The 13,629-nt window shown below is 38.4% G+C and overlaps 1 protein-coding gene across 8 annotated transcripts in view; it reads left to right on the forward strand.

Moving 5' to 3' along the window:
• Window positions 1-13,629, forward strand: part of PCCA (propionyl-CoA carboxylase subunit alpha) — a 435,625-nt gene that overhangs the window by 158,642 nt on the left and 263,354 nt on the right. For all 8 annotated transcript variants that reach the window (XM_048854281.2, XM_048854288.2, XM_048854316.2 and 5 more), the window contains 2 exons: window positions 507-543; window positions 8,224-8,302. In XM_048854281.2, coding sequence (XP_048710238.1) covers window positions 507-543; window positions 8,224-8,302 — 116 coding nt within the window. The remainder of the gene's footprint in view (window positions 1-506; window positions 544-8,223; window positions 8,303-13,629) is intronic.

Consider the following 13,629-nt stretch of genomic DNA (forward strand, 5'->3'; position numbering starts at 1 on the left):
TGCCTGAATAAGGACTGCAAGATTTAGTTCTTAAAGAAGTTCTGTAAGATTCATTCTGAATCTGAATCTTATCCAAACAATAGAGAATCCACTCCCCCTGCTGACAGCATCTGGAAAAACATGACACACAAACAACTGAGGACAGAAACAAGCTGGGAATGGACAAGCTTTAATGATCTGATTTATGATCCATTATTGATTGTAAACTTCTAAATTCTACCATTTAAATTCCTTGAACTGCAGAAAATCATTTTGAGATTCTGGGAGTGCTTCCTGTCAGCTGATTGCTTCCCGCTTTGAGTTTCTCAGTATAATAATGATGAGGTAGAATTTACATTCCACTTATGGTATTAATTTTACATTCCTCTGACTGAAAAGGGTCAGAAGGTTGTAAAATCAAACATTAAATGAATCAGAGGAGACAGTAGTGCAATATATGACTGCCCTAAGGACATAGTGCAATGGCTGATGGGATTAATGTTAGGTCTCATTTCCTGCTTTTACAGGATGCAGATGAAGCTGTCAGAATTGCAAGGGAAATTGGTAAGTTCTTAAATTAGCTATGGTGGGATTTGTGTGCCTCTCAGCAGACATGGTTGACTAAATTGAATGTGTAATAAGTAATCCCTATAGAACAAATAATGTTTTAATGGTTTTTAAGTTCCCCATTGCCTTAATGCCCTATCTCTTAAATCATCACATTTTAGCTTTACAAACTGAGCTTTAAAGACTGAGTACATGAATGAGTTACAGACAGGATACAAGACACAGTGATCACTGGTTAGTTTAAAAAGGAATTTATTTTAAAGTATTCATGAAATTAAATATGATATGCTTTTTGCATAAGGTGTTAGGCATGGTACATTTCTCTTTATAGGGAGGCTGACAGAATGATGCTTATGCTCTTCATTCTTCATCATTATTTGAACCACAGCTGGCATGAATACAGTCTGGGTCACCAACTTTTCTGCTATACCACGCTAAAATCAAATCACTATTCTGCTTCTAAAATACATTATAGAATGGGAAAAAGCAAACAAAAACCTACCTGGGACTCTTATTTTAGCTAAGGCCAAGTGTAATGTGTGATAGACACCTTCGATCCTCATTTAGGAAAGCTTCTTATTCAGGAAAATATCTATGCACGTGCTTGCTGAAGTGCTTTCCTGAATTCGGTCCTAGTACTGTAAAGCCATGGTTTCCAACCTGTGGTCCGGGGATCCCGGGGGGTCCGCAGACTGTGCCTAAGAGTTCTAAAACAGTCTGTACCACCATTTGCAATTTTTTAGGGGTCTGCAAATGAGAAAAGATTGAAAACCACTGCTGTAAAGTGTTTTGTGGAGGCGACAGCCTGGATGGGCTCTCTGATTATGGTGGTTTTATGAGTCTAAGGATTTGTCGCTTAAAGAGGGTTTCTTGGCTGTTTTTTGTTTTTTTTTTTTTTTTTTTAACAGTGTAGCTACTCCAACACGAACCCCTACTATGGATGCATGTACTTCACCAGTGCAAAAGGTGACTAGTGTTGTCACACCTTAGACTGGTTTAAAACTGGGATAATTTGTGGGGCTGAAAAACACTTTTATACCAGTACTGTGCATTCCCACTGAGAATTTTCACTGATGCAACTATATTGCACTAGTTTAACTGCACCAAAATCTCAGGTGTAGACAAGTTGTAAATTAGGATGGCAAAATTAAATTCAGCATTTTTTTTGGCTAGCTTTTACGTCACTGTTGTGAGATCAGGTGATTCATAGATATTAAGGTCAGAAGGAACCATTATGATCATCTAGTCTGACCTCCTGCACAATGCAGGCCACAGAATCTCACCCACCCACTCCTGCAAGAAACCTCTCACCTATGTCTGAGCTATTGAAGTCCTCAAATCGTGGTCTAAAGACTTCAAGGTGCAGAGTATCCTCCAGCAAGTGACCCGTGCCACATGCTGCAGAGGAAGGCGAAAACCCCCCAGGGCCTCTTCCAATCTGCCCTGGAGGAAAATTTCTTCCTGACTCCAAATATGGCGATCAGCTGAACCCTGAGCATGTGGGCAAGATTCACCAGCCAGATACCCAGGAAAGAATTCTCTGTAGTAACTCAGATCCCACCCCATCTAACATCCCATTGGGCTTATTTACCATGAATCGTTAAAGATCAATTAATTGCCAAAATCATGTTATCTCATCATGCCATCTCCTCCATAAACTTATCGAGTTTAATCTTGAAACCAGATAGTCTTTTGCCCCCACTGCTTCCCTTGGAAGGCTGTTCCAGAACTTCACTCCTCTGACGGTTAGAAACCTTCATCTAATTTCAAGTCTAAAGACTTATCACTCACTGTCATTCAAGCAGAAATGAAAGGAAGACAAGGTTGCTAGCCATGCTAAAATTTTAGTAGGACAAGTTGTTAAATAAAATTGCTGTTTTATAGCATGGAACCCTTTTAAAAAAATTAATTAAATACATCTTTTCAGCTTCATTTGTATATTTTGACTTGCAGTTTTGTTTTTGTGGGATTTGTAACCACTGATCTAAAAGGCTATCTACAAGTGTTTTTGTAAATTAACTGAGTATTTTGAGTGACACAAATAGCAAGGGGCAGCGGTGCATTCCACATGACTTGTAAAACTTATTCTCACTTATTTTTCATTTTCGGCCCCCTGATGTCCTCCTGACCTGTTCCTTTTTCTGATATGATTGTCCCAATAGGCTGATGGTATCACTTCAACCTGTTAACCTTGATGGGCATTGGAGACAGTTATAGGGAGTTATGCAGGTAGCATTTTTTTTCTTTGTCTCTGGCTAGTTTTAAAAATTATGTTTAAAAAGTTTGCCGAATCATGCTGTATATTGAAAGAAAAAAAGCCACTTTTCATGTTTCCTCCACCAGCTCAAATAGTTGGACTTCACTGAGGTTTCTAAGGTGATGTATAGTTCTCAACACGGTTAAGTGGGGTGCATCATATCAGAGTGTGAGCTAGTGATCTGTGTTATTAGGGGACCTAAAACGAGAAAACAGGATACAACCGGAATCTCGAATGTGTGTAATGCACCTGTACCCTTTTGCTGTTTGGGGCACCTGGAATTTATTTACAATATTTTCAGGTTACCTTTAACTGTGTTCATCCAAACAGTCTTGCTTTTCTAAGAATGTCTTTGAGATAGTTATTGTAAATAAAAAATTGTTCTGATGTCAGTTGGAATGCATGATCAATGATTTTAGCATTCCAAGTAATGCCCTCTGCTGATTTCACTTCCTGCTCCTCAATGGTGCATTCTGACTGGCTGTTCATTAGCAATACTGGCTGTGTAGCATGCATCATCAATGTTCTATGTGGTACTGCCTGTAACTGTCTAAGACAAGGTTATCATTATAAATATAGCTTAAAGGAAAGAAAAATACATTTTGTTGTCCAATTATAAGTGAGCTGAATTTGTTTCTTTCCCCCCTTTAATTGGTGTAGTGTTCTCTTTGTTTCCTTCACCCTGCCATTCCTACCCTACTCCCCAAAAATTAGGATATGTTCTATGTCATCTCTTCTTTCCTCTTATTGTTTGCGTGTTCCCTCTCTCCATACTTTTCTGTGTGAGCTTTACTTCTCCCATTGTCCTTTCTGCAATATATAATCTCACTAGCTCTACTCCTTTACCATTTTTACAGTATTTTTAATTCTCCTCTCCCATCACTTCTGATGGGTTGTCAGTCTTCCTTTTCCCTTCTTTTTTTGTCGTTGTGGTCCATTTTTGCTTTACTCTTCTCTCTGCTCCTACTGCTCCATTCTGAAGAGTTCTGTTCTGTGTGACGTACAGGCAGTGATGTGAAACCAGCAGGGATTTTCTTTTTTTGGGTAATCTTCTGGCTGTTCCATCTATTCAAACTGTAAGTCGCAAATTGAAACTTACTAGAGTCCTGATCTTTGAAGCATGATCAGGATCTAGTAAGTTTCACTTGGTATCTTGCCATGCTAGCGAAAAAAAAAAAAAAAAAACAAGAACCAAAGCCAGTATAAAACAAAGTAGCTGGAAAACATGCTATTGTCATGTTTCAGTTCACTTATAGCTGGCTGATATTTAATGTTGCTTAAAATAGATACTGAAAACAGACTCTGATATTGCTGGACAGATAGTTTATGGTCCAGAGGCTACTACTTTATAAAAATAATTTAATAAAATAATACCTGATAAGATGTGCTGGCAATGATGAAAACTGGGAAGTAACAGCAATAGGGAACCATCGCAAGCCCTTGCTGACCCCTTTTGATACTCAAATACTGAATATGCTTAACTGTGTAAAGAGAGAACAGACCAACTTAATGATGACAATATTACTTATTTTATACAGCATCAAAAGTCTACCAGACTCTGTTTAAATTAGGCAAAAAGGCTTGTATATTTCCAAGACCCAGACAGGTGTACAATCCCGTGAATTCTAATGCACCAGGAAAAGCACCAAACTTTGCACCAAGAGTTGGGTAAACTCATGAATCCAAATTTAGGCACCGGAAGGTAAATTGGTGCTTAATCTGTGGGAAAGAGAAGACTGAACCCTGCTCAAATAATTTACCCCTACCTGGGAGATTAATCTAATCCTTGCTGCCAGAACATACTACCTACCGTAAATGCTATTAGCTTTGAGTTTTGAATTTAGCAACAATAAAAAATCCAGCCAATCTTTAATCCATGTGCATATATTCAGTTATTGAGACTGTAGCCAATGTCTGAGAGATGCAGGCCATCAATGCAAAATTGACTAGGATAATGATAATTAATGCCCTCAGCATCTTTCCCCCAGCAGATACACAAAACCTCCTAAACCCAGCGAAGGGATCCTCATCTTCTATATAGCAGGACTGGCAGGCCTCTCAGGTTTGCCAAATAACAAAAGGGCCCCCTGGGACATCAGCTCTCTCCTTGACCCAAGGCCAGTATGATCATTCTTAACGCCATATGTAGACACACACATGAAAGTTCTCTGGTTTTTCAGAAAAGCTAAACACCCAACAAATTCTGTTAAAGTGGAAGGCAGCTAGTGTGCTTAGCATCTTTGAAAGCAGGCTATTTTTTTTTTTTTTTTGCTTATGTATTTAGGAAACTAATCTTAAACACACAATTTTGAAAATGTTGGCCCTATTTTATTCTATATTATTTTTAATGTTTGCTGTCTTTACACTTGAATGATTTCTAATTTAAATTTCAAGGGCCATATGTCTAAGGGAATGGTTGATGCATTCACATAAAATAGGACTCAACCTCTGCTCAAAATTCACATACAGATTTTCTTGAAATTTGAAAAAGGTTGGATGCCCTTTTCTCCCCATCATTTTTTGCCATCCTCATTTCAGCATACCTCTCAAATACTGCTTTTGAACCCTGTTGTAACAGTAGGGAATAGGCAGTTCTCTATCTGGCCAAACTGTGAGAAAATATTTCAATGGGAGACCTGTTTGAATCATGTTCTAACACAGAAGTCAAACATGGGTCTATTATCTGGGTTTGTCAATACTGTTCTGTTTGGTCTATGACTTAAATTGTTTTCAATACCAGCTGAGAGAGGATAGGGAGAAACCATTGCTGCGTTTTGTCATTTTTCCAAATGCAGACAAAGCCGAAGTGTGATAACTATCTAATAAAAATGCTCTCTCGGAAGGCATAAAAAGAGTTGACTGCAGAAATTTTCTCCCTTACCATGGAAAGTTGTATGTGTATACTGAAACTCTTTCTTTATAAAATGTGTGCTGGTTTTTTTTATAGTCTTGATTTGCCACCTTATGTACATGTACAGCTAATATGAAATCAATACACATAAAATTACCAAAAAGCAGCAGTAAAGTGCTGCAAAACTCAACGGGTCATACCAATAACAAGCCTCCTGTACATTTTTTGTTAAGTAACCCAGTTTAGCCAACTTTGGTTGAGAGATGTGATTTATGTGTTTTATAATATATAAACAGTGTACCTTATTTCCCCCCAGAAGTGAATGTCAGCAAAATTATAATTATTTTTATAATGACTGTATGAGTAAAATCAATGAGTTATTCAGTTGAATAACATAATGTGTTATACCAGGCTCAAATGATTAGCATTATTGGTAAGATGATGAACTTTTTCAAGCTTCAAGTGGTATTACTATGGAGCACATAATATAAATTTTTATTTTTAATATTAGATTGAAACATCATAATTGTACTGGATTAGACCTATGCTCCATCTTGTCCAATATGCGGTCTCTGACCGTGGTCAGCACCAGATGTTTCAGAGAATGGAGTAAGAAATCCACAGTAGGCAGATGTAGGGTAATCTGCTCCCCACAATAGGGCTCATCTAATCTCTAATAGTTAGATATTAGCTAAAGGCCTGAAGTATAAGGTTTTAAAATGAGGTTTTATATCCCTTCCAATATCGTTTTTTAGACTTAACAATGATAACTCTGGTGGATATTCTTTTCAGCCATAAAAATGTCTTATCCCTTTTTGAATCTTGCTGAATTTTTGGCCTCACTGATGTTCTGTGGCAAGGAGTTCCACAGTTAAATTATGCTTTTGGAAAGTATTTTCTTTTATCCATTTTGAATTTGCCACCTCAGTTTAATTGAGTGTCCTATTTATTTTTTTTATGAGGCAGGAAAGTTCAGAAACTTCCAATCTGCCTTCCCTAGACCCTTCATTAATTTGTATGGTTTTATCATCTCCACTTTTATTCACCTCCTTTCAAAGGAAGAAAACTCAAGTCTTCCCAATTTCTCTTTATGTGTAAGTTTTTTCAAATACAATTATTTTTACCGGCCTTCCCTTGAATCCCTTTGAAATTAAATAGACGTGAACTGTTTGAAAAGTGAGGGGTAAAACTATTCACAATTCATAGAGCTAAATAAGTAAACAGTAAAAACTACAGTGAAATTTGTTAACGTGGTTGATTTGGACGTCCCTATTTTGACATGTATCCAAATATTCACTATCATCCCCAAATCTCTTAAATAGTGAGCTTTCCAAAGCAGTCATGCATAGAAACAAATCTTCATTTTGCAAGGACAGATCATGGTTTTAGTGCCAAGACAAGTCAGCAGGGTTAGAGTTTGCTCTAATTAGCATCCTCATAAACTATACCTGCAGCCCTGTGACACACACATGGTTGTGGATTTTTTCCTGTCTTTGAAAATATCAGACTATCTTAGAAGCTATTCCAATCTGATCCTTACACTAATCTGTGGGACATTTGGTAGTTGAGAGAGAGGCAGATTAATCAATGCAATTAAGAAATGACCTCTGGAAAGTAATTGTAATCCCTAATAGTTATGCTACATGTACTAATTTCTTTCTCTCTTTCTTTTTAACATTCAGAAAACTTTTACAGCCAAATTGAAAAATTCATAATAAGTTAACCTTACTCTGGGAGTAAAATACTACTCAGTCTGAGCAGGGGTGTTAGATTTTGTTTTTTAATTTAATATTTGTATCACATCAGTTTTGGGAAATTACTTCTGTTACTTTCTATTGGTATATAATTGTTAGTATTTTTTATTCACTTGTTCTAATGTGAGTGCAGCACGGCTCTTTTGTGATGTCAAATAAATGTACTGCACTATTGGCCAAGGCCTTTGAATACATAAGTTGCTGGCCATTTTGACCAATAGCATAGAAACACCTCCTGTCTATTTCTGCTAGTAAAGTATGTATGTTTTATCTTCATCAGTGAAAATACTTACACTGGACCCTTGCTAGAACATGGGGTTCGGGATCCATGCGCGGTACCACATTATAGCGGGGGCAGCGTTACCATGGATCCCAATTTAAATGTTTAAATTTGGGATCCATCGCTGCAACTGCACTATATGCGAATCCGCGCTCTAGTGATGCACGCTCTAGCAAGGGTCCGCTGTATTTCAACAGAAGAAAGGTAACAAAATTTGTTAGAAGAGTAAAGTTAAGTCAGAAATGACAAACATACCTTTTCTCATAAACCACTTTGCCACTCGGGGACTCTGTTTACTCAGTATTTTGGGGGTATTAAATGAAATAGAGAGAACCACTTTCTCATGGCATCACAAATGTACTGTATTGACAATATAGTCTCAAAAAAGAAAAAAAAATCTCTTCTCTCGCCAAACAAACCTTTTTTAATAAACCAGTTGTTGTCTGCTACATTATTGGACATGTGGTCAGTTGTCATGTTCATATGAGCAACCGATCAAAGTTTGAAATTCTGTCTAATTGTTCCCCAATGTTAGGCTACCCTGTCATGATCAAGGCCTCAGCAGGTGGTGGTGGGAAAGGCATGAGAATCGCTTGGAGTGATGAACAGACCAGGTGAGATGCTGTCCAAAAAACTAGCCTTGATGAATACTGCAGTTACCAAAGTTCCATTAAACCACTGTGAACTGACAATTAAACAGATACCAAATGTGAAATGGAGAAATTAGATAGTTTCTGCTTTTATCCCATTTGTAGAAAGTGTGCACGATACACGGGTGGTTTCTTTATTTTTTTTAATATATATTTTTTTCTGTACAAATCTGCCTTTGCAAGCATTACAAAGAGTTTACAACTTACTGGAATAAGAAAAAAATTGTCTTCCAACCGCCTTTCTACTGTGGCTTGATTTATTTTATAAATCTATGTTGCAAATAATATTTATATTATACATCTTTGAATTTATTGTTATATGAATTGTCAGTATATTAAGTAAGGTAAACCGTTATGCCCCGGTCTTGCAAACATTTATTCATGTAATTAGTCCTCTTAAATTCAATGGGACTGACTACTAATGTACGGAAACACGTTTGTGAGTGTTTTCAGGATCTGGGCCGTAACTAATACTTTAGCACAAAATCATGTAATTAATTAATCTCCAGTAAACTGGTGCTTGTGTGTGTGAAGAAGAGAGAGTAAGTATATTCAACACACACAAAAAGTTTTCAGTTTTTTGTAATAGGTCTTCCCACAAAATACTGAGCCTTTTATAGCATTTTTGAGTTCACTGAAGATATTTCAGAATGCATTTTTCTGTGACCTAATAATCAGGAGACCAGTTGCAACTTATCATATTAGTGATGTCACAGAATGATGCATTATGGGTGCACTAGGAATTGTCTTCAGTGCACTAGAAATTGTCAGAAGACTTTTTCAGTGAGAAAAACTAAGTTTAGGTACATTTTTTTCATGATTTATTTCTAAATTGAATGCTGCCCACACGAGGGCTAGGAAAATCCAACACATATGTCCGGGTTCCCTCCCCACTCTGAACTCTGGGGTACCGATGTGGGGACCCGCATGAAAGACCCCGTAAGCTTATTTCTACCAGCTTAGGTTAAAAACTTCCCCAAGGCACAAATTCTTCCTTGTCCTTGGACAGTATCGCTGCCACCACCAAGTGAGTTAGATAAAGATATAGGAAAAGGAACACTTGGAGTTCCTGTTTCCCCAAAATATCCCCGCAAGCCTCTTCACCCCCTTTCCTGGGGAGGCTTGAGAGTAACCAAAGTGAGCACAGACGAGACCCTTGGGTTTTTAGGACACTAAAAACCCAATCAGATTTTTAAAAACAGAACTTTGTTATAAAGAAAAAAGTAATAGAAGCACCTCTGTAAAATCAGGATGGAAGGTAATTTTACAGGGTAATAAGATTTAAAGGATTCCCGTCTCAGCAAAACTTCAAAGTTACAAAAAACAGGAATAAACCTCCCTCTTAGCATAGGGAAAATTCACAAGCTAAAATAAAAGATAACCTAATGCATTTCCTTCCTATTACTTACAATTTGTAATCTTAGATGCTTATTTCAGATATGGCTTTAGGAGATGTATTTTTCCTGCCCTGGTCCCTCTCTGTCCTGGAGAGAACACAAAAAGAGCACAAACAAAAACCTTCTCCCACAGATTTAAAAGTACGCCTGTACGCCGATATAGCGTGATCCAATATAACGCAGGTTCGCATACAACGCGGTAAAGCAGGGTCTGGGAGGCAGGAGCTGTGGGGGGGCACTTTTGGGGGCCCTGCAGGCCCAGAGTGTCCTGGGTGAATAGTGGGGGGCTGGGAGCAGCCTGCTCCACTTCCCTCATCCCGGCCCCAGTCATGTCGCTTGGGGGAGGGGGTTTGGGGATTCTCCTCCCCCCCACTCTGCACTCACTGGCAGCGGCGGAAGTGGAGCAGCCCGGCCCCAGCCCACTCCATTCCACCAGCTCCCAGCCGTGGCGCTCCGCTTCTCGCTGCCGGTGAGTGGGGGGGGCGTCCTTTCCTCAACCTCCCTGCACTCACCGGCGACGGGAAGCTGAGCAGAGCAGCTGGGGCCACATTGCTCCGCTTCCCGCCGCTGCTGGTGAGTGCCTGTCTGGGGGTAGGGGTGTGAATAGGGGTCGGGGCAGTCAGGGGACAGGGAGCAGGGGGGTTGGGTGGGGGTGGGATCTTGGGGGTGACAAAGGACGGGGGAGGTCTCTGGAGGAGGGGCAGTCAGGGGACAAGGAGCAGGGGGGCCAAAGCAAGTTCGATAGAATACGGTTTCACAAATAACGCAGTAAGATTTTTTGGCTCCCGCGGACCGTGTTATATTGGGATAGAGGTGTATCTTCTTCCCTTATTGGTCCTTTTGGTCAGGTGCCAACCAGGTTATTTGAGCTTAACCCTTTACAGGTAAAGGAAGGATTTTATGCTACCCGTAGCTGTATGTTTATGACAAACATACATCTGTAATTAACTCAGTTTAATTTTACTTGATAAGTTCATCTTTAATGAACTACTGTGCCATGTGTTAAAAAATTGAATGAAGTATCGGTTCTAAAAGCTGGAAGAAAATAAGCAAAATGAATAGCCAATTTAAACAAATTTTACATATAAAGAAAACAATCTTATTTGTATTCTTCACTTCCTGAAGCTTCTTTATGTTCTAATCTAAATAGGAAATGAAGTATAGCATCTTAGAATGAGGATCTAGGATAACACACTTCATACTTACAAGGATGCTTTGCTCCTATTGCTTTAGAAATCAGAATTACTCCCTTCATCTTGTACAGTCAACAAGTACTTCTGTTGTACTAAATCAAAAGGTATTCACTTCTGTTTTTGTTCAGATATCGTCAAAAGAAATTTCACAAAATGAGTAACTTAAAAAAAAAATGAAATGCAGTACTAAACCATGATTGTTAAGAGGTTTTAAAGCAGTACAGATAAGAAGTGGGGTAGTCAGAAAGCTCTTTGATGCAGATGAGTGATGTCAACAGAATCCAATCAGGCATGTGATTTTTGTTTATCTGAATGACACTGCTTTAGGACCAACAGCTAGTGATATTTGCCTTGTTTATGGAAAAACCACTGGAATACCATTCAGTGTTTGTTACTGTATACCCGGGACTCTGTCTCCCAGATGGTCATTTTGCTACTTGTTACATTTATCCTGTCTTTGCAAAGTTTCCTTACCCCACAAAAAGTGTAAAAATGGTAGGAAAAAGAACATAGTCACTAAGGAAAAAAAAGTCATTTACAGATAAACTATTTTTGCACTACCCATCTAATCAAGAGGAAATCCTCATTTTACAATTTGCAACTAGGCAGCAGTGAAGCCTAAATTTTAACTAAAGTTGGCTAAATATTTTGCTGTCTGTTACAGAAAGGTAAACTGAGATTAAGAGTGAGGGGAAAATATTTAGAATAGGAACACTGATTTGGAGAAGTAGAAATATTAATAGAACAACACTTCCATCTAATTTTTAACAGTCAACATTGATGATGTGTAACATTGAAAGGTTGTGAAAGATTTTTCTACACACTCATTATGTGGTCTAAGAAATATAGTAAAGTATTTTTCCATTTTGTGTAGCAACAAGAGAATAATTTTTGGGTCTAATCACATGAAGCCTATTGACGTTGAAATTTGAAGTGGGTGGCTCCAGCAGAAAGGATAGCATTTTGCTTTTCTCACCTTGAACTTCTTGTTCTGAATGCAGCCCAGGTTGGTAGTGACAAACAATTGCCATCTGATTAGTTGCTGGTATCCTGTGGGATGAATTTGTGGTCTCAATCCAGTTTCAATTTTTAAAAAGATGCTAATTTCTAATGTTGGCATTCTCAGCAGAGAGGCCAAAGACTGAATGAACATGAAGACTGAACTACCTTCTCAACTATAGAGACAGTACCCTTAGAACAGTTTTGAAATATGTTGGTAGACCAGCAAACTTATATTGCTTTTGCCCTGTGGATCTAGTTCTGAGTGCTATGAACATGACACGTTCCATAAATTCTAAATTAATTTTAAGTAACTTTGCTTAAAAAACACTTACTGGATTTTCAGAATATAGACTATTTGATGCACAGTCTGTAATCTATTTTCAAAACAGGGGATGCACAATATTTTGTTTAAAGAATTAAGATTAAAGACCATGGATTATGATTCCCAGAATTATAGAAATTGAACATAGAAAAGACCTATTTGAACTACTTCACTCCTTGCTATTGGAAGATTATTCCCTTGTTGCATAATTACTAGTGCTTCATCCTGTGTACTTTTTGAAGGTCTTAAGTGATGAGACTTTCAGCATATCCCTTGGGCTTTTATTATTCAGTCCTACAGATCTCACTCTTAGGAAAATTTAGGCAGAAAATTTTTCATTCTTAATTTTATCCCATTATTCCTAGTTATACCTCATTCTAGCACCCTTAATAATTCTTTTCTCTCATTAGTATTTATACTCTCCATACTTTTGGAAAGTTATCAAGTCTCCTATTAATCTCTGCTTTACTGATCATCTTATCTTCATATGTCATCCCGTCAGCGCTCTCACCATTTTAATTGCTTTTTTCTAAACTCTCGCTAAGCTATGAATATCTTTGTGGTAATGGAGGCGTTTAGAATGACGAATTATAGCAGAGCTGTATGGAGTGACTATTACCTCTTTGCATCGTGATGAACTTCTCTGTATAAACAGTTGAAAATTACATTGGACCTATTTCCTGTTGCAAACTCATGATACGTTGTAGACTCATACTGTGATTCCTCTACTTTGCTGTCTGCTGCTACTTCAAGGTCTCTGTCAGCATTACTGACTTCCATGGACAAAATGTATCTCTCATTCAATTTCCCACTTTAGGTGTATGTTTGGAACAGACTGCTAGGTAGTTCTTATCTCTTGGCAACCTTTGTAGTGGTATACATGAATTTTTTGCAGTTAGGGAGCGAACCTTGGAAGTCCAAGGTCTCTGGTCTTCCTTCATCCCCAAGAATGATTTCTCCGGATCAACCTTTTGGAGCTTTTGTTTTCCAGTCCTAGGCCCCTCTCCATCAGCACTAGGCCCTTGCAAGATGTGGCAAGCAGCGGGCTGTGGCCTACATGCATATAGACCACTATTCTCCAACCCAGAAAATCTTGTACTGACAGCATAGAGATTAAGCTGTGGAGGTATGTATCTGAAGGCTTCTCCAAGGTGGTTACAAATTGCATGCATCTCTCAGCAGGCTGCAGCCATCCTTTCTCACCCTTGCTTGGATTGGAATTATGCTCCCCTCACCATTGGAATTGGTGTTCTGAAAGAGGTTGGACATGCAGTCTTGTTCCCTCCAGCATGTTGTCTCTCCCTTTCCCTCGGACTCAAGATGATTTCAAGAAAAATCTCAGTCAGTGCTCTTTCTGGTCATATGTTAGTCATCTTA

The sequence above is a fragment of the Caretta caretta genome, chromosome 1 (genome assembly GCF_965140235.1).
Source record: "Caretta caretta isolate rCarCar2 chromosome 1, rCarCar1.hap1, whole genome shotgun sequence".
Lineage (NCBI taxonomy): Eukaryota > Metazoa > Chordata > Testudines > Cheloniidae > Caretta > Caretta caretta.